The sequence below is a fragment of the Sebastes umbrosus genome, chromosome 14 (assembly GCF_015220745.1).
Source record: "Sebastes umbrosus isolate fSebUmb1 chromosome 14, fSebUmb1.pri, whole genome shotgun sequence".
In the NCBI taxonomy this organism is placed as follows: domain Eukaryota; kingdom Metazoa; phylum Chordata; class Actinopteri; order Perciformes; family Sebastidae; genus Sebastes; species Sebastes umbrosus.
Genome location: NC_051282.1, coordinates 2,461,014 through 2,483,353, shown reverse-complemented (window position 1 = coordinate 2,483,353; position 22,340 = coordinate 2,461,014). Strand labels below are relative to the sequence as shown.

At 42.4% G+C, this 22,340-nt stretch overlaps 1 protein-coding gene across 4 annotated transcripts in view; it reads left to right on the top strand.

The window, feature by feature from the left end:
- Positions 1 to 22,340, top strand: part of hdac5 (histone deacetylase 5) — an 85,427-nt gene that overhangs the window by 37,175 nt on the left and 25,912 nt on the right. For all 4 annotated transcript variants that reach the window (XR_005210026.1, XM_037793068.1, XM_037793067.1 and 1 more), the window contains 6 exons: positions 12,792 to 12,878; positions 14,668 to 14,915; positions 15,055 to 15,199; positions 17,176 to 17,281; positions 19,277 to 19,410; positions 20,956 to 21,087. Coding sequence is in view for 3 of the 4 variants with exons in the window: in XM_037793068.1 (XP_037648996.1) it covers positions 12,792 to 12,878; positions 14,668 to 14,915; positions 15,055 to 15,199; positions 17,176 to 17,281; positions 19,277 to 19,410; positions 20,956 to 21,087 (852 nt within the window). In the remaining variant the exon portion in view is untranslated. The remainder of the gene's footprint in view (positions 1 to 12,791; positions 12,879 to 14,667; positions 14,916 to 15,054; positions 15,200 to 17,175; positions 17,282 to 19,276; positions 19,411 to 20,955; positions 21,088 to 22,340) is intronic.

Sequence of the window (22,340 nt, the reverse complement as noted above, 5' to 3'; positions counted from 1 at the left end):
TGCAGCTGTAATGGGGGAGAAAATACATTTTCCTTGAAACGTAATTGAGAACGCAATTTAATTGTATTGGAATGTAATTTTGTTGGAGACAGGCTTACTATATTCCATTCATTTACTGTTGTTTGCCCTGTGTTGAAAACCTGTGGATATATAAAAAAAAAAGGTCAATAAATTAAAATTGCGCCCGGTGTGACGGAGGTGTTGATGTAATAAGAAGAAGACATTTAAAAGAATGACTCAGTCTCGAAGCAAAGCGGATCCTTGAAGCACAACAATGTCTCCTCTTCACTTTTTTTTTGGGAGAAAAAAGGGCGAGAATGCCACCGGCACTGTTCCATAAATCACACTCTCTCGTGATTCCCTGCAAAGTTCAATTCCACTGCTGTGCACAACTCCTCGTCAGTTTAGGGAGTAGGCATAACCTTTGTTTGGGGACTTTTTGAGACTTTGAAGAACATTTTCTGAACACAGAGCCATTAGCGTTAAGCATTGTGTTCAGCCAACTCCCAGGATGCTACCTTTATCTCCACTTTTAGTCGATTTTTAGTAGATTTAAAGGTCCCATATCCTCCTCATTTTCAGGTTCATATTTGTATTTTATGTTTCTACTAGAACATGTTTACATACTTAAATGTTAAAAAAAAACTTTATTTTCCTCATACTGTCTGCCTGAATATACCTGCATTTACCATCTGTTCGAAATGCTCCGTTTTAGTGCATTTCAACGGAATTGCACCCAGAATTGTGTTGCTAGGCAACTGTTTGGGATCATGTTTACTTCCTGTCAGCTGATATCATTCACATACACTGCAACCGGAAATAAACGGGGACACATTTAGAATGTTTATGTTTAAAACTGAGTAATGGTCTAAACATTGTGTAAAGGATCTAAATATTGTATATTCGTGACATCACAAATGGACAGAAATCCTAACGGCTTGTTTTTAAAGGCAGCGTTTCTGAATACGGGCTGTGTGTATTTCTTCATGGACTGAGCCTTTTGATACTTTAACAGAATTTATATAGCACTTAAACCTGCTTTATAATATAAAAGACATGAAAATCTCACTTCTTACAATACGGGACCTTTAAGTGATGCATCTAATGCTAAACACACAGTATGAGCGAAGAAATTGTTGTGGGTATTCAACCTTTGGAGTTTTTTTTGAGAGCCAAGTCTGCTGAACAATGTGGCTACCAAAGTGAGGTGAGCTCGGCAGATGCCACCTCTTGATGCCAGCAGGGTGTTAGTTATGCCGGGTACACACTACACGAGAATCAAGCCGATTTTGGGCCCGATTCCTCCCTCCCGACAATTGTCAGCAAAGCCCCGATCCTTTGAAGGTTCTAAAGATAATCTTTCCAGATGTTCCTGTAGTGTGAGGTATATCGTATTTACATCCTCCGATCGGCTCGGAAGTCCATCCTGGATGCAAATATTGTGTAATATTTACGATCAGATATCCTGTTGTGTGTGGGGAACCCCGAGGACAGCCGATGACACAGTCACGTGGGAAAGAACTATGCAATACCGGAAGCATAAAGTAGTAGCAAAGAGGCAAAACTCCGCTGCTTTTTTGACAATAAACGCTAAATGGTGCTCTGGTAGCGATTTCGCCATTTTGGACTGAAAACGCCAATGAGTCTGTGGCCATGACTGTATAAAGAGACGTTACATAATCAGAATTTAATGGAGTTGTAGGCTATTTACCAACACACAGGGCAAAAGCACAAGGCACAACCTCTTATTAGGGATGCACCGATACCACTTTTTTTCAGACCGAGTACAAGTACAAGTACTTACATTTGGGTACTCGCCGATACCAAGTACCGATACGAGTACTTCTCTGTGCCAAAAGACCCTCGTTAACAGCCAGCTGGAGGGTGTGAGCGACACACGGCAGGCTGGGGAGTCGAGTACGAGGTGGTGTGCCGCGACCGGCTTTAGGTCGGCTAGGAAAGGCTCAGGGCGAAGGTGGCTTGCGGCCGCAGCTTTACAGCGCTCCCCGCCCAGACCTCGCCGCACCGTGACGGGGTCCCTGCTCCCGGTGCGACTGTCGACCGGGGGCGGACTGTCCTCAGTGCTCCCCGACTGTGTCGTGCCGCAGCCCAAGTAAAAAGCGCCAGAGGTCTGCGGAGATGTCTGCATCCCACCCGACCCGTCTTGAAACACGGACCAAGGAGTCTTAATGCACGCGCAAGTCAGAGGGTGCAAGCAAAACCCCGGGGTGCAATGAAAGTGCACGTGCCGGCTGAGGTGGGATCCTGGCCCCCTCTGTCTGAAACACTCCGTTTTAGTGCATTTCAACAGAATTGCAACGGAATTGCGTTGCTAGGCAACAGTTTGGGTCCATGTTTACTTCCTGTCAGCTGATGTTATTTACATACACTGCAACAGGAAACAAACTGGGACACATTTAGAATGTTTATGTTTAAAACCATGTAATTGTCTAAATATTGTATATTTGTGACATCACAAATGGACAGAAATCCTAACGGCTTGTTTCAAACGCAGAATTTCTGAATACGGGCTGTTGTATTTCTCCGTATATTGAGCGTTTTGATAGTTTAACAGTATAAAAATACATAGCTAGTGACTATGATTTTGTCAAAGCCTGATGTAACACAACAGACAGCATCATCCGCTGTGGATGACCTACAGTCTGCCAGCCCATAATACTCCTGACCCACCCCTCAGTCTCTATAGCAACGCTACACATGTGACTCCTCTCTCTCTCTCTCTAAGCTTCTAATTTGTCTAAAGTACACACAGCCATTATACTATTTTTACCTCCCTCTCTTGCTCTGTCTTTTCTTTCTCTCTCTCCGTCTCTCTCTCTCTCTCCTGGCTTTTTTTAGAGTGTTTTGCAGGGCTGATGTCATAGTGCCTATTTTCTTTTAGCAGCGCAGAATGAACAAGACGGGGAGAGAGAGAGAGAGAGAGAAGAGAAAAGACGAATATTGGTTTCCAGAAATACCTCCCTGCAGCAGCAGCAGTAGCAGCGATGTGAAATCAGAGCGACAGAAACAGAGAAATGAGGGAGACAAAGAGTGAAAAGTCAAACTGGACATCCAACTATACACCTCCTGTCTTCATTCTTAGTGTCTTTATGAACCATTTCTTTTAGTGTAGCATCTTTGTTTCTTTATTAGATGTCTGATGATGACTGTAGATGGTAAATGTTATCCAAAGAAACAGATAAAGGAGCAAAGGCGAGACTTAAAGGGGACATATCAGGCTCATTTTCAGGTTCCTACTTGTATTTGGGGTTTCTACTAGAACATGTTTACATGCTTTAATGTTAAAAAAAAAACATTGTTTTCTCGTAATGTCTGTCTGAATATACCTGTATTCACCCTCTGTCTGAAACGCTCTGTTTTAGCAGCCTGTCTCTTTAAGACCCCCTCCAGAAAAAGCCCAGTCTGCTCTCTGATTGGTTTGCGAGAAAGAATATGTGCACCTTTGCAAAGGTAGTTCTCAAGCTCTGGGTGGTATATTCTAATAGTGGGGAATAGGGAATGATAATTTTGAAACATTTTCTTAACCGATAACCGACCTTCGTTAACCGATTATTAACCGTTAACTGACAAGATTTTTGCCTCGTACCAGCTGCAGTGTGTGAGCACAACAGACAACTGAGTCTCCAGTTCACTGTCCAGGAGCGTTGACTTAGCAGCTACGATGCTGCGTGTAGTGTCGCGGACATGCAGCCACTTTCCCAGTAAAAGTCTCCACCGCACATTTAGTTTAGTTTAGCAGATTGTCAGCTGTGTGTCTGCCCGGCGTGACGTCACTCTGTCTGCCCGGATTAACGATAGTGATTGTCCGACAGTGTATGTGTTTGTGCTACGTTAGCATCTGTAGCTCTGCTGGTAGCTTCGTGCTCACCATTGTCACACACATACAGTCTATCACCGCAGCGAAACGCTAAAAGTGTCCGACAGACCGTGTGTGTGTTGTCGGTGGCGTTCTAGCTGTGAACGTAGTTGCAGCAGACAGTGTGTGTACAGTTTATTTGTCGGTGAATAAATGCTACGAGGCTACAACTCCTCCGCTCAAGCGAGCTATAGACAGGAGCGAACTTCCTGTATCTGTAACGCCGGCTCAGACTCTCTTAAGGTGGACCAGCTTTTCTCCTTAAAGTGACGAATTTTCCTTAGCTTTTGAATTAATTATTAACATTTCTTTTAATCGTTTTATCTGATAGTGTTAATCGGTTAAGATGTTTAATGTCTTAATGAGCTGAAACGAGAAAGTAGAAAACGGCGGAGGGTCCGCATGGATACGACCTGCACCCTCCCATTTTAAACCCAATGTGGTAAACACTGCACATCCAGTAAAGTATAGAAACACACAAACTTGCCAGGAAAAGCAGAGCTAGATATCACGGCTAAAGCTGCATGCTAACTCTGTCATTGACAGGAAACGTTATCGTATTCTCGGTAACCTTGTGGTCAAGCCGGCCGTCTCTCTCATCTCCGTGGTCAAATGGGCCGACGCTACAACTGTAGAGCACCCATATACTGACATTTCTGTTCTCTGCATTCAAACGGCCCCGATGGAGCTGACCATGGATGTATTAAAGGAACGGAGCTGACGGGAGAGCTAGAGACGGACTTGGACAAGTTAGAGGAAGCAGACATGTGTTGACGACGTCGGGTTTTCAAAATAAGGTGTTAACAAAGGGAACTGTATGTACAAAATACTTCTATGGAAATAAGATTGATTGGATTATATTCGCCAGAAGTATAAAACATTACATGTCCCTTATAAATTAAAAAGAAAATACCAGTAATTTGTGAGGGAAATTACTTTATTCTTTGATTTTTGGGTTGCTGGAAAACAATAATGACAATGACTGATATATTTGACTTCAGGACATCTCTGACTACATACATGCTGAAAATCAAACATTTTTACTGTATTAACATAGATATTTTCCAAAGTAAAAGTCCCTAGAAGTGTATAATTCAACTTTTTTCCATGGTCTAATGGTAAAGAGTTAAAATAAATTGCAATAAATCGTAAAATCAATACTAAAAAATAAATTTGCTATACATATCGAATCGGCACCCAAGTATCGTGATAGTATTGAATCGGGAGATAGGTGTATCCTAAATCCATCCCTAATACGGCCTCTTTAAGTTCAAATCAGGCTCTAGGAGGCACAGTGAAAGAAAAAAAATCAGTTTGGAGCCGCAAAACATTTGAGCATTATGATGAAGGTAACACAGTGTATAGTCTTAGTATATAGTATATAAGTCTAATGCAGTGAGGGCCAAAGAGCAAATGTACTACGGAGTGTTAGGACCACATTGAGGGAAAAAAAATCTGAGATTTCCAGAATAAAGTCATAATATTATGAGATAAAAGTCGTAATATTACGAGAGTAAAATCATAATTTTACGAGAAAAAAAGTAATAATATTACGAGAATAAAGTCATAACTTTATGAGAAAAAATTCGCAATATTACAAGAATAAAGTCATAACTTTACCAGAAAAAAAGAAAATAACTCGTAAAATTACTACTTTATAATATTGCCACTTTTATCTTGTAAACCTATGACTTTATACTCATAATATTATGACTTTATTCTATTCGTTATCTCAGATTTTTTTTTTTTTTCCTCAATGTGGCCCTAATAAAGTAAACTAGTAAACAGAAAACAGTTATTCATTTCCATTTTTATAAATCCACAGGGAGCCACTGGAGAGGAGCTAAAGAGACGCATGTGGCTCCGGAGCCGCATGTTGCTGACCCCTGCTCTAGGCTATTAGACCAATTTTTGTGTTTAATTCTCCGTCTTTGTTGCTTAGTTCATTGCTCCAGTGTTTCTGCACTTCACCTCCACCTCATCTGTCAAGATTGAGTGTTTGTAGGTGGACTACTTTCTTTTGTCTGTTCATGTTAACTATTGGTCTATTTCTTCTATTGTTTATTCCAAACTAACCGGAGACATACAGAGCTTCCTGCGTAGAAGGCTTTAAAAGCCAGTGAGCGTGTAGTAAAACATCAAACTGAACATAGGCTGGATCAAAGTTGCTTTTAAGCAGGCACACGTGATGTAGTATTCCTGTCAAAGGCAAGAAGTTGGAAATTCCCTGTTGTTGGATTGTAATGCAGAATTGGTGCATTCCAGTGGTCCAATAAAAAAAAGTCTTTACCTCGCTAGTGGAAGATTCCCAAGTAACAAACTGAAACTGTTTAGTCACCGCCACCGGTGATACGTCGTGCCATGACATGGATTTTGCAATGCAGTCATTACCGTGATAAACTCACACAGGTTTTGGGTTTTAGCGCACACACACGAAGGAGATCTACTTGCCACAACAACCGATGAACAACGTCACACCCACACAGATTATATTGCCTATGGTTAGTGAGAGGTGCCACTTATGCGGTGCTGCTGGTATGATGTCAATATGAGTATCAACAGATTATTTTTGCTGAGCCGTGCGTGTCACACGGGAAAAAATAGGCGACGTACCGCTTCTCTACATCAGATCAGAACAGTCTTTGTTAAGTGCTAATTAGCAAACGCTAACATGCTAAATTAAGATGAACCTTGCAGTGTGTTCCAATCTGCGTACTTCTGTACTTACACTTACTACTTTGAGTGCGTAAGTGTGTTCACAATGGGAAGTACGGCAAAATGCAGTGCACTCAAAGTACCCGGATGTTGTACTCAAAATGGTCAGATCATTGAGTGTGGAGCGCTGGACACTTTCCACACTCAACTGTTGCCATCTTGGCTACGTAGCAGAAGAGGCGAAGCCACGACCACTATTCAAACATACGTAGATAACAGAATAAAACAATACAATACGTAAACATACCGGTGCATTTTCAGCCAACAGGAGGACACATCGTAGGCGACGTCGTTGGAAACATAATTTCCACTCTGCTTTAATTTTTTTTCAGAAGATATTTTTGCGGGTAGCGAGCCGCGGTCAAATGTTGCGATCGTCATTTCCGGTCAGTGCGCCGCAGAGTATTCGATTTGAGACGACCCTACCCCGCTGAAATTTACGCACTACTCAAGTGAGTACAGAGTGCACACAGTGCACTACATTGAAGTGTACTTCTGGAAGTACGTGGATTGGAACACACTCTTTTAAACACTACCTGCTAAAACGTCAGCATGTTAGCGTCGTCACAGTGAGCATGCTAGCATGCTGTTGTTAGCATTTATCTCAAAGCATACCGCTGCACCAGAGTATAGTCCTGCAGAGCTGCTAGACCAGCTGTAGAGTCTTATTTTTGTTCACGTGAAAATCCAGTAATATTAACATTTCCCTGATGCAGCTGCTCAGTTTGGGAAATTTACTGCTTTTCTTTGTCAGTGGGTAGAGCGGCTTGTCCTTTAACTTCAAGGTTGGCGGTTTCAAAGGGGTCCCTTGACCTCTGACCTCCAGATACGTGAATGTAAATGGGTTCTATGGGTACCCAAGAGTCTCCCCTTTACAGACATGCCCACTTTATGATAATCACATGCAGTTTGGGGGCAAGTCATAGTCAAGTCAGCACACTGACACACTGACAGCTGTTGTTGCCTGTTGGGCTGCAGTTTGCCATGTTATGATTTGAGCATATTGTTTTATGCTAAATGCAGTACCTGTGAGGGTTTCTGGACAATATCTGTCATTGTTTTGTGTTGTTAAATGATTTCTAATAATAAATATATACATACATTTGCATAAAGCAGCATATTTGTCCACTCCCATGTTGATAAGAATATTAAATACTTGACAAATCTCCCTTTAAGGTACATTTTGAACAGATAAAAAAATGTGTGATTAATTTGCGATTAATCGCGATGAATCATGGACAATCATGAGATTAATCACGATTAAATATTTTAAACGTTTGACAGCCCTAATTGTGATATTTGATTTTCCCCATATCGCCCATCCCCGAATCTGACCGGGGCGAACATGGAACCTATATCTGTGCTTTATTCATACAATAATATTTACATAATGAATTGTAGCCAACTATTTAAAAAAGCTTTATGATTTTAAGTTCTCGGTGTGTGACGCATACAGAGTCATATTAGCACCGAGGTATAACCACCAGTCTATGTTCGTCTCTACCAGGATTCACTGACTGGACAAGCTGGATGTCTTTCAGTCTCTTTACTGCGTCCGTCCTGCTGCAGCGAGCTGCAGTCCGTTAGAGGCCGAAATGATTGACTGAAACGTTGCCTCTTTGTCAGACTGTACGTTAGTGTGACTGTGTGTGTGCGTGTGTTTACCAGACTATAAATGTCTTCAGTTTGACGTCAGACGCTGGCTGCTGTGGAATGCTGCTCTCTTGCCAAAACGGACTGTTGTACACACACACTCACAGACCAGTCTCTCACACACACACATACAGGGACAGTGTGTGTGTTGTAGTGGAAGGGGAGACACGTGCGTCACAGTGAAACGCCAGAATATTTGTTTAGGTAATTTAGATGTGAGTGGCTGTGCACACACACAGACTTATTTATCCTCAGCTCTCAGTTTTGGGGCTTTTTAACAACTTCTCTACTTGAAACGGCCACAGTGACTGAGCTAACTGAACGGTCACACACCAGCAAACCTGAAACTGGACTGCTTCTTCTTTGCATGTGTGTGGAAGGGAAACGTACGTCTGTTCTTTCTACAAGATGTAGTCAGAAATAAGATCTGAGCTTGCACCGAGCTATAACCCGTTGCTCACGACAGATGGCACGTTTCTCTTTCTCTGAGGTCAGAGGTCAGGTTGTGACTAAAGACAGTGAAGATTTGAAATGATGAAATGAAAAGTGTATGAAAAACCATACACTAGAAGACTTTGAAAAGACAAGTCTGACAAACCTCTCACATCTAAAGACAATCTTTCTTAAAGGGGACATCGTGCTCATTTTCAGATTCATACTTGTATTTTGGGATTCTACTAGAACATGTTTACATGCTTTAATGTTCAAACAACACATTATTTTTCTCATACTGTATACCTGTATTTACCCTCTGACTGAAACGCTCTGTTTTAGCGCATTTCAATGGAATTGCAATGGAATTGCAACGGAATTGCGTTGCTAGGCAACAGCTTGGGTCCATGTTTACTTCCTGTCAGCTGATGTTATTCACATACACTGCAACAGGAAATAAACTTTGAAATGGTGTAAATATTGTAGATTTGTGACATCACAAATGGACAGAAATCCCGATGGCTTGTTTCAAAAGCTCAGTTTCTGAATACGGGCTGTGTGTATTTCTCTGTGGATTAAGTGTTTCAATACTTTCACAGTATTTATATAGAACTTAAACCTGCTTTATAATATAAAAGACATGGAAATCTAACCTTTTACAATATGGGACCTTTAAGTCACAGAGTTTTTAGTCACAGACCATGATATTTTTGCAAAGACTGGGGATCTTGCAGGGTCACTATAGAGTAGGGATGCACCAATCCGACTTTTTCAGTCCCGATAATAAATTGTACACCAGCAACTTGGTAAAAAATCTTAAGGATGAACGGAATTACAATTCAAGCGTATACCTTTGTAATGCAGCAAGAAATTGGTCAAAACTAATTCAAATTCCAGTATATAATGTATATAGTATATAAACATAGAATTGAATTAAATAGATCGGCCCCATTGTCACCTATACCTGATCCAACTATTTGAGTCAGTATCGGCCCCGATATCCGATCAGGTATCGGTATCGGTACATCCCTACATTAGAGTGCTCCAAGGATGACATGTTTTTGTAGGCCAACCAGGAAGTCAGCATCGCGTTTTGTTCAGCAAGATAATCTTCACACATGAACACCACTTTTATGATTTTTGCAGTGTAAATGCAATCGTCGGACGTAAAAAGCTAACGTTAAGGCTATAAACGAGCTACACTACAGTCACATGAGCAAGAGTATACAGAACGATGCTGTAACGGTGGACGAGTCGGCATGCCGACGTTTAGTAGACTCATTTAGCCACCTGTTAGCAACCGCCTTTTTTAAAGACATATAAAGGCTTCAAAATTCTCGAGTGGGGTATTTATTGATTTATTTTATGTCATAGAATAAAACGTTAAAATCTCTTCAGCTCGTGTTAACCACAGACCTTAATTCAGGCTTCTAAAAAAAACATTAAAAAAACCCATTGACTTCCAGACAAGGGAACCGGAAGTGCTAAAATGCTGACTCATTTCCGGGGTTGGGAGGACACGTCAAAGAGGCACTCTTGTTCACTCCACAACTCCACCAGTTTCTCCATGTTTACTTTCTACCCCGTTTGCAGTAGCTAACGTTAGCTTGCAAGTAGCCCCATTCGGGACAGTGGTTAGCTAGTTAGCTCGCTAGCTATAGCATACTTACCGAGGATTTGGAGGGATTTCCACCAGGAGCAGGATATGACATCATCTCAAAAGGAATCTAATTGAAGTCTTGTAAATAGAGTGCTACAGGAATGAGTCCCAAACCCTGGAAATGAGTTAGCATTTTAGCACTTCCGGTTCCCTCGTCTGGAAGTCAATGGGTTTTTTGAATGGGTTTTTTAGTTAGAAGCCTGAAATGAGGTCTGTGGTTAACATGAGCTGAAGAGATTTAAAAAAAAACACTGGAAATATGTCTGCGACGGTGAAATCACTTGAGAAGTCGTTTGGTGTAACGTCAGCATAATCCTCCCAAACAGGGCTAATGAGCTTGGCCTAATTGTTGGTGGATGTTGGTGTTTGATTAGATTTGAAACCAACGTGGGACGCAAAAGGCAGAGAGAGGGTGTGCCAACAAACAGCAGGTAGCCAATCAGAACACCTTTGTATAGAAAGGTCATAGGTCAGACTACACCGTAGGTAATTCCTAATTGGATTTTCTCCTTGGCCAGCAGACAGGTAATATCCTGACATCCCAACACTGATCCAATAGTAGGGGGTCAGCTGAGGCCAGAAGAGCGTAGGCTGCTGCAGGCTTCTGGCAGGTCAGGGTTACTGCCCTGCTTAAGGGCACATCGATAGGTGCTGATGGTGATAGGATGCTGGGACCCCTCCATCCCCCACCATCCCCCCCATCTGTCCATCAGGCAATGGGGGGGATTAACCTGTTGCAGCTAAGCTGATAGGGAGCTTCTATTCTGAGTGTTGCTAAGTTTTAGAAGTCTTGTAGCTTATACATGAATAATACTGTAAAAACCTAAATAGCCCCACGCAAATAGTGTGTTTCCATCCACCTGTGTTTATACGCATTTCCATTTTGGCAAACAGAAATGTCATATTTCCATCATGTTTAGAACATCAATGTTTGTTTGTTTGAGATTTGACCAACGCTCTTTTTTATTACGTGCTCTGGTTGCACCCTGGAGAGTCAGCGCCACCAACTGCTGCTTTGGTTTTCTTTCGCAGATTTTCTGGATATTCAGTTTTTAATTTGATGTAAACTTGACCATAGAGAGAGTGTGATGAAGAGGTGACCCTGACAAACTGAATCCAGTTTTTTGTACATGCAAAAAACGATGTATCAAGACATACTGAGAATCCTGCCATATACATGATACAACGTATAATATGTTGAGTGACAGCGCCCTCATTTGCATAATGAGGCAGAAATGCATAAAGACATGTAAAAAGAAACGTGTAAAGAAATAATTACAAAAATAAATAAGTTTGGGGAAATAAATAAGGGATGAAATGCAAAGGGAAAATCATGCATAAATAAATGAATGAATGAATTAATAAATAAATAAATACGGAAATACTGTACATACATTTAAAAATTAATATAAAATAAATAAGTAATAAATGCATACAAAATAACTAAAAATGAAATCAAAAGTAAGTGAATAAATAACAAATGCAAAAATAAATAAATACATTTACTAAAAATATATATATAACTACATAAAAGGGAAAATTAAACAGTTAAAGAGTAAATAAATAAGGGGGTTAATACCAGGATAAATAAATAAAGAAGCAAATTAAAACAGAAATATCAATTTATGTCACATTTTGATCAATTAATTAATGGCTACATTTATTTTTTATATTATTTTTGCCACATTTAATTACATATTTATTAATTAATTATTTATTTATTTATTACCGTCCTCCATAGGAACTTCCCCCAAACACTAGACTTTATAGGTTGAAGCTTTAAATGAAGTTGACAAATTTGAAATGATCATGATGAAATCTTGCCTCGATGAGTTCCCATAACTTTTATTTCACAAAGCTCCAGAGTCAGCTAACGCCACTCTGGTGCCTGAAGCAGGATAGCAGGATGTCTGTCTGTCTGATTAGCCCGGGTGGCGGCCACAAATCCAGATCAGTGCAAAGGCACTGCATTTATCAGTGATTGAAGGGAGGGGGGGGGACATGTATGGTTACAGTTAACGTTTCTTATTACACTCATTTCTGTAATGCAACAATGCACTGGCTGTTCCTGCAATCCTCTTTTCTTTTTTTCCACCATACTGCTGTAGATAACAGCAACATTTATGCCACATGTTCTGCATTGTCCTTTAGCCTCGTAGCCTAGCCATGCTGAATATAGGCTAGGCTAATGTTGCTAATGGTAACATTAGGTTACTTCTAAATCAGTGCTATCCAGTGCTAGGCTAGCTAAGGCTAGTGTCTATTTTTAGGTGGCAGGATGCTGTGTTCCCCCCCTCTTACAACACTGTCACCTCTGAATGAAATGGGAACTGCCTCTGTGTGTATGCAACGAATGATGTAATAGTCCGACATCATTTTCCAGACTAATCAATTGTTCTTTCTCTCTCTGTCTGTCTCTCTCTCTCTCTTTCTCTCTGTTTGTCCGTCCTGCAGTAGTGGAGGTGAAGAGCAGCCTCCCATCGGGCATGCAGAGCCCAGTAGGAACAGCAAGTGAGCTGAGAGGAGGAGGTGGAGAAGGAGGTGAGTACAGGAGTCCTCTAAGAGTCCTTGAGGGGAGGGGGGGGGTCCAATGCGTCCTCCGAGTGGATCAGTAGACTGTGTAAGAGGTTTGAGGAGGTTCTAAGGGTCTCCGTGTGGGTTCCAGAGTTACTTAAACGGGAACTCCACCAATATAAGAATACAAGTAGAGTGGAGGTCCACATATCAGATGTAACTAAAAAACCTCTGGAATCAATTGGTAACAAATAGGGATGCACCGATACCGATACCAGTATCGGGTATAGGGTCCGATACTGTGCTCATGTACTCGTACTCGCAAAACGGCTCCGATACAACGGCACCGATACCACTTTACGGTGGTGCGCCCGACCCCGCTGGGCCGGGATCCCACCTCAGCCGGCGCGCGCCGGCCCTCACTTTCATTACGCCACGGGGTTTTACTTGCACCCTCTGACCACTTTACTGATGCGTGCGTTAGACTCCTTGGTCCGTGTTTCAAGACGGGGCGGGTGGGTTGCAGACATCGCTGCAGACCCCTGGCGCCTTTTACGTGGGCCGAGCCCCGATCTGGCGGCACGACACGGTCGAGGCGCACTGAGGACAGTCCGCCCCGGTTGACAGTCCGCACCGGGAGCAGGGGGTTGTCCCCGGCGGGGAGAGAGGGAGCAGCGAGCCCTTTATCCACGGTGCAACGAGGTCCGGGCGGGGAGCGCGGCCGCGAACCACCTTCGCCCCGAGCCTTTCAAAGCCGACCTAGAGCTGGTCGCGGCGCACCGCCTCATATGCGGGGCTTCCCAGCCTGCCGTGTGTCACTCACACCCTCCAGCTGGCTGTTAACGTGGGTCTTTTGGCACAGAAAAGTACTGGTATCGGTACTTGGTATCGGCGAGTACCCAAATGTAAGTACTTGTACTCGGTCTGAAAAAAGTGGTATCGGTGCATCCCTAGTGACAACCACTTCATACTACAGTAGCATGTCAGGATAAATAATGCTCCAAAGTGAGGCTACATTTTTTGCGAGGAAAAACTGGTGTGGCCATTATCAAAGGGGTCCCTTGACCTCTGACCTCCAGATATGTGATTGAAAATTGGTTCTATGGGTACCCACGAGTCTCCCCTTTACAGACATGCCCACTTTATGATAATCACATGCAGTTATAGGTAATAATCATGCAGTTTTTTAATGCAGTACAAATGTGTTATTTTTTTGCCTATACTAAAATGGTGTATTTGTATATTTCTGCATACTGGGGTCCCCAAACAGTCTTGGAATAAATTGTCTATCACTGTAAAGTTGAGACTCTTGTGGATCCAATGAGCCCAACTGTGTTCATGTGTGATGATGTTAGTCCCCATAGGAGCCATTTCATTGTAGTGAGACCATTTTTTAAAAACTTGACCTCACTGTATAAAATGACCTGTGGTGACCTCTAGGATAATCACAGCCTCATGAAACCTCACAGCCACAAACTAGAGACCTAGAGCATTCAGAGGATGATGGATCAAACTAGAGACCTAGAGCATTCAGAGGATGGATGGATCAGACTAGAGACCTAGAGCATTCAGAGGATGGATGGATCAAACTAGAGGCCTAGAGTATTCAGAGGATGGATGGATCAGACTAGAGACCTAGAGCATTCAGAGGATGGATGGATCAAACTAGAGACCTAGAGCACTCAGAGGATGGATGGATCAGACTAGAGACCTAGAGCATTCAGAGGATGGATGGATCAGACTAGAGACCTAAATGAGGGCAGTAGAAACAATCAGCAGAGTAAAGTTGACTTCTTGTCCATTGCTGCTTTTCCAGGTGGGGATCCAGGAGAAGGCCCAGGAGGAGGAGGCCCAGTGGATCTGCGGACAGAGCCCAGGGTGGGCTCTCTGTCTGGGGGTGCGGTGGGGGTGGACACAGCCATGAGGGAGCAGCAGCTCCAGCAGGAACTGGTGCTGCTCAAACAGCAGCAGGAACTCCAGAAACAGCTGCTGTTTGCAGAGTTCCAGAAAAAACACGAAGTGCTCACGAGACAACACGAGGTCCAGCTGCAGGAGCACCTGAAGGTAGGTCATTCACTCATTAAGTCAGTTAGTCTCTGAACTCTTCCAGTAGGCCGGCTGGTCAACAGGACTGAATGCTTCTATACTGTCATGTCAGTAAAACGTGCATGTGTGTCTGTGTGTGCATGTGTGTGTGTGCAAGCAACAACAGGAGCTGCTGGCAGCAAAGCGGCAGCAGGAGCTGGAGCAGAAGAGGAAAGTGGAGCAACAAAGACACGAAGAGCAGGAGAAGCATCGACTGGAGCAACAGCTGCTGCTGCTGAGGAACAAGGAGAAAGGCAAAGAGAGTAGGTCATACTGCTGTTACTGCTGCCACGCTACGCACAGTCTGGCTCTGTGTCTGAGGCTACATCCACACTAATACCTTTTAAAACGCAGAACTTTTGCTACGTTTATGCCTAGCGTCTACACTACTCTGGCTTTTTCGAGCCCCTAAAACACCGCTGACCCCGTTTTAGTTCAGTTTTAGTGAACTCCAGGGTTGCGTTTCAGTGTGCACGGGCAGAAATGGAGATTTTTTTAAAAATGATGACACAGGCACCCACGCAAAGAACGTAAACTGCTAAAGAGTGAAAGCCAATTGTTTGTTCCATTGCAACATCAGCCTCCCAGCAGCAGAGCTATGCTTCCGCCATTTTGGACTGAAAGCGACTACCGGACGCCAGTAAAACGTCCAGCTACAAAGAGCCGTATAGGGATGCACCGATACCACTTTTTTTCAGACTGAGTACAAGTACAAGTTCTTACATTTGGGTAGTATGTATTACCGATACCGGTATATCCCTAGTGCCGTACAAAAGTAAAACTAAATTATTTCTATTCTATTGTCATAATTTAATGTTTCTACCGAAATGGCCTGTGTTTAACAATAACATTATTATAAATATGCATACTATTATAATTATTTACTTACTTACTTATTTATTTATTAAACTTTTTGTCCGGCCACTTCCCAGAGGAGCATAAAGGGAGCGATGGACATAAATGGAAGTTAGAAAAATCCAGCTCACAGATTTTAAGAGCAATCTCAAACTTTTTCATGTCAAGGATCCAAAATGGAGTCCAACAGACCACAGACCATGGATGTAGAAGAGGTTGTGTCCTGTGCTTTTGCCCTGCGTGTTAGTAAATAGCCTACAACTCCATTAAATTCTGTTGATGTCATGCTACTACTGCTACTAGCTACTAGCACTACTAGCTACTAGCTACTAGCACTACTAGCTACTAGCTACTAGCACTAATAGCTACTAGCACTTCTAGCTACTAGCACTAATAGCTACTAGCACTACTAGCTACTAGCACTACTAGCTACTAGCTACTAGCACTTCTAGCTACTAGCACTACTAGCTACTAGCACTACTAGCTACTGGCCGATAGCCGGTTGTTTGGGAACAGAGACGTTAATACATCCACCACGGTACAGGCTGACAGCATATAAAGCTCATGGGTGTATTAGAAGATAATAGTGATGAATTACAGCCAATATATCCATTATTACAGCCACATACAGCTAGCAGGAAGCTGACAGAACCAGATATGTCATATGAGCGTGCAGGGCGGTGCAGTCCCGTGGGTCTGATGACCGTTCATTATGCCAAGGAAAATAACTCTGGATTCAGCTGTTAGTGAATTTTACAACTTATAGGACATAATGATTTAAATGAGGGATATTTAAATGTTCATACTGGGAATATGATTTACCTCGGAAAAAAAATTATCCTCCGATTTACAGACATCTCTTTATACATCCATGGCTATAGACTCATTGGCGTTTTCGGTCCAAAATGGCCGCAGCGCTACCGCAGCAGCATCAAGCGGCTGTTGTTTAAAAAAGTACCGGAGTTTCATCTCTTTGCTTCTAAACTCTTTGACCCACGTTTGCTTCTTAATTGGGTCTTATCAGTAACGACGTGGCATTCCCTGATTCCTCACGTCCCTATGAAGCGTTAATTTGTCCAAGCAAAGAATCTCCCCCGTCTTACTTTTCGCGATTGCTGTACTTCCTTCGTAGTATTTTCTGCAACTGAACAACCCCCCGCGCTGCTTCCTGTTTACACTGACACACGCATGCCCAGTGTAATGATCATGTGATATGTGTTTTTCAGGCGTGGTAGCATAGACGGAGATTAATTCTGAAACGACCCTTAAAACGCTCGTCGGGAGATGGTTTCAGTATTAGTGTGGATGTAGCCTAAATGACATTGGTATGAAGACGGTGATGTGTCCTGATTGCTGCTCTCATTGTTTGGTGTGTTTTTGGAAGGTGCCATTGCCAGTACAGAGGTGAAGCTGAAGCTGCAGGAGTTCCTTCTCAATAAGAAAGAGCCTGGCATCGGCGGACTGAACCATTCCTTCTCCCCAAAGTGCTGGTGAGGACTGCAGAGAGCTCAACCTGTCCCCCGGACAGATCACTGTAACATTACATACTGACTCAGTCTCAAACTAAAGTACTCTACGTTATTCCTGTGATAGTGTTTTTGTAATTTAAATGTAAACTCCGTCTTCTTCACTAGCAGTAATGTAGCAATGATTTCTACGTGTAAGAAGTTACAAACAGTCCCTTTAACTGTACTGTATGAATGGGAGAATGTTTGTCAGTCACAGATCACAGAGTGTGATCCGTCCTCATCGCCGGGTGTGAACAGCGTCCTGTCAGGACAGCGAGCTGCTGCTGTAGTTTGTGAAGGCTTGAACAGTTTTGTGAATCTGAGCCAGACTTAAAGGGATAGTTCAGATTTTTTGAAGTGGGGTTTTATGAGGTACTTTTCCACAGTCAGTGTATTACCTACAGTACCTAAAGTAGATGGCGGTCGCCACGCCCCCAGTAGACAGGAGTACCAGCACGGGAGCAAAGCGATGTACTGCTGCGGACGGGGGCAGCAGCAAAACGACATTCCTTTCCCGACGGGGAACTGAAGCCGTTATCTACGCTCTCTTTAAAGCCACCAGACTCCTTTGACAAAAACAGTAATTTTATCTCACAGAACACGGGGAGTTGCTGGTCTGCCACCGCCTCGATCGGTTCGTCTTTTTATGTTATTGTGTGACGTCGGTGTTTTAAAGGGTCAGATCGGATTCACCAAAATCACAATTATTTTTTTTTAGGCATAATGTCATTAAGTGCTCCCAAAACATTTCTCTTCTCACAGAATATCTCCCCTGGTGACTTCAGGTTAGGAAACCTCTTAGACTCTCCTAAATATTGGCACACATAGGAGTGATTTCCTCAATTAGGAAAGTTGATAAAAGGCGGAAAAATTACGGAGCCGGGGGAGGGGTGTAATATTCTGTGATAAAACTCCAAGATTAAAGTCGTAAATTTGCGAGAATAAAACGTGGATATTCTGAGATGTGCTAAAAGAAAAATGCTAAATTAGAAAAGAAAAACTCTAATATCCTATGAGATTATAATGTCATAAATTTGCGAGAAAAAAACGCAGAAATTCGCTGACATTAAAGTCACAAATTTACAAGAAAAAAAACCCTCCGAAAAATAGTGTATTTTTTTTTTTTTTTTTCACTTCACTTTGCAAAGTCGGATCAACCTCATCACACCACAGACGCCGCTGCTTGCCTTCAGTGTATGACCTGATCAAATTATACTTTGCAATCAGATTCAGTAATATGGAAATACTCATACCCATATTATCATAAGCATCCCGACTTTGAAGAGACATTGCCGTGAACTGGACCCATTCAGAAGAAAACAACATAACGATTTGAGGGTTTTTATTGTAAATGTACAACTTTAATCTCAGAGAATATCCAAGTTTTTTTTTCTAGTAAATTAAAGACTTTATTCTCAGAGAATATCCAAGTTTTTTTCTAATAAATTTCCCTCTTTAATCTTGGAAATTCAGAGTTTTTTCTCATAATATTCCCCCCCTCCCCCAGCTCTGTAAATATAATTTGTTACCTACAATGGCTCTAATATGCCATCGTAGTTTTAATCTTAGCCTTAAAAGATCATTTTTGACCAATTAAGAGTGATTTATTACTCTGAGTCTCTTGATAAATACAAGCCCTAGCCTGTATCACAGTCAACGATACAGTGAGTGATTTCATGGGAAGACATTACCAATACTGACAGATATTGCCGATGTCCTGAATTCTGGCTCTGTTTAAGATTTTTGGTGTGTTGCTCTTTTTTGTGTGGATAACCAGAGACAATATTTCCACATTAACAGGAAATAACAGGAAATGCATTCTAGGAAATGTAGGAAATGACTAAATGAAGTTGAACTACACTGAGCAGGTTGTTAGAAAATGACTCTACTGTCTGAAACATTCACTTGATTTTCAGATATTGTTTAATCATCCAGCTAACTGGCCTTCTCTTTGTATTTCTGTGTGTGTGTCTGCAGGGGAGCCCAGCACATCTCCCTGGAGCAGGGCTCTCCTCCGCAGTGTAACACCCCAGGAACGCCTCCCTCCTACAAACTGCCCCCGCTGCTGGGGAACTACGAGGGCAAAGACGACTTCCCGCTCCGCAAGACAGGTACGAGAGACACATACTGACAGACGAAGGGTGTGTGTGTGTGTGTGTGTGTGTGTGTGTGTGTGTGGTTTGTCACTTGCCGTGTAAAAGTAGTTTGACAAAGGATTATGCGGAGGTGGAGTGTGGTGTGTTTATATATATATATATATATATATATATATATATATATATGTGTGTGTGTATGTGTGTGTGTACGTGTGGGTCTGACTCACCAGGGAAGAGGTAGCCCAAACTTAGAGAGAAAATATACACACACACACAGTTTCAGATATAACTGATGGCATGTGAAAGCATTTTCTCTGAACATGAATATAAGGTCAGAGGTCAGGATGTGAAACTGGTTCTGTGCTTTGTGCTGGGAGACGAATGAATGAAGTGAATCAGCTTATCAGATGCTGCGTGTAGTGTCGCGGACATGCAGCCACTTTCCCAGTAAAAGTCTCCACCGCACATTTAGTTTAGTTTAGCAGGTTGTCAGCTGTGTGTCTGCCCGGATTAACGATAGCGATTGCCCGATAAACAGTGTGTGTATTTGTGCTACGTTAGCAGCTCTAGCATTGCCGGAGGCTTCTTGCTCGCTGCTGCCGCCACACACATACAGTCTGTCAGCGCGACGCAACTTTAACGAGTGTCCGTGTGTGTGTTGGCGGTGAGTGTGAGGTCGTTGGTGGCGTTCTAGCTGTGAATGTAGGTGTAGCAGTGTGTGTACAGTTTATTTGTCGGTGAATAAATGCTACGAAACTACAACTCCTCCGCTCCGCTCAAGCGAGCTGGAGAGACCGGAGCTGACTTCCTGTATTCTGCAACTCCGGCTCCGCCTCTTAAGGTGGGCTGTTAAGGTGGACCAGCTTTCCTCCTTAAAGTGACGAGCTGCTCCTCTGAGCCGCTCAGCTTTTGAGTTAATTATTAACATTTCTTTTAACCGCTTTAACCAATAGCGTTAATCGGTTAAAACGCTTAATGTCGGTTAACGGTTAAACTGTTAATTATGAAAATCCGTAATATATGCCATAAATGTAAAATATTGACATTTAAACCACAAAAATCCCTCCATGCCAATGTTGAAGTCTTGCTCAGTCAGATCTGTCATTGGTCACTCTGATCCCACATAGTCAAAGGTTTTCCTGCAGGGTGCTGTTTAGGCAGCTTGAACCAGTAAAACCTGAAAGCACTTTCCTCTTCCTGCCCCTTGCCCTTAACCTCGACTTTTAGACCAAAGCTCCCTTAAAATACACCTGCTGTGGCTGCTCATCCAACTGGCTCCAACTCGCCAGCCAAAATGTAAGTTAGGATTACCCAGACGGCCTGTGCTCCCGTATCAGCCCTGATGACAGTCTCCTGCTGGCAAATCACCAGTCACCTCAAAATACTCAAAGCACTGCCCTTCACAATAAAACAAATAACATAAGATTAAAAACTCAAAAAAGGCAAACATAAAATGTATTTGTTTCTGCCTCTATTCCAAACAGTATATAACACAGTAGGGGTTGTTGATCAGTGCCGGTGATCTTCCATTTTCGTTCCCTCTCTCTTCCCGTCTCCCAGTCTCCGAGCCCAACCTGAAGGTGCGTTCACGGTTGAAGCAGAAGGTGGCGGAGAGGCGGAGCTCTCCACTCCTCCGCAGGAAGGATGGAACCGTTATCAGCACCTTTAAGAAGAGAGCCATAGAGATATCAGGTGAAAAAAAACACACACACACACACACACACACACACACACACACACACACTCACACACACACACACCATGGTCAGTCTGTGAATTTGTGGCTCAATTGTTATAGATACAGAAATAGTCAATGGTCATGTCTATAATGTTAGATCCAGTAAGTATTTCTTAATGTACTGCAGTAGCCAGTGTGGTCGTCGATAAGGTGGGTGAACTACTGGGTAGAGATGGGCAGGTTACAGAGGAGGAAGTGGGTAAACTCTCCTATATTCCAATGGCTTTTGGCTATACTGTAAACCGCCTGAAAAAGAAGTGGGTATACTCCGTATACCCTCCACTACACCCTCCACTACAGCACTGGAAGTAGCATATGATGACATTGTAAAGCTAAGCATTAAGAAAGTCAAGAAATGTTGTAAATTAAGTTGCAAGAACAATTTTTTCCACTTATATCTTAATGTTTGATTGAAACTTATAATGGAGAAAATGACATTCAGTAATAGTAAATGGTAACATTTACTAGTCAGTATATTATACATTTTATACAAGGTGAAAAGGTATCAGCATGGCATACAGTATGCAAGGTTAAAAGTATTTCAGTTTTTTATTAAAGCATGTGTATCAAAAGCATTCATCATATAAGTGGTGTTCAATATATACATACGTCGCCAAAGTTTATCAGCGTTGAGATTCTCCCGCTGTCATCACTGACGTTGATGCCGTTTTTATTCCTAATGGAGAAGCTACAATTGTAGCGTAACCTGGCACTCATCGATCCGAACTCCATTCAGAAAACAAGCATTTTAAAAGCTGTTTGCATTTCGTCTTGCGGACAGACCTGACAAAGCATGAATTCAGACTTTTTACTAATCAACATCTTAATGTAGTTATTTCTGCATCATTTTGATCCGTTTATTGCGATTAAATCACAACGCAGTCTGTTTATTTTGGGTTCATACCGCAGTAGCGACGTGTGTCTTGCTAGATACAGTCAGTGCAATGGAACTGTATGTGAATACAGCTCGCCGCCAGGTGACGTTATGAACCCAGACAGGACGGCGTTTGGTTTTCTGACATATCTGGGACTTCCACAACATGTACAAAGCAGCAACAGTGGTTATTTCTTCCATGGCTGATGGATGAAAGCGAGGCAAAAATTTGCTTCGCACTTGGTGCGAATGCACGGTAACACGATATGAAGCAACAACATAACGTAACTTAAACGAACATAAACAATAGCACATGCACAACAACAGCACTAT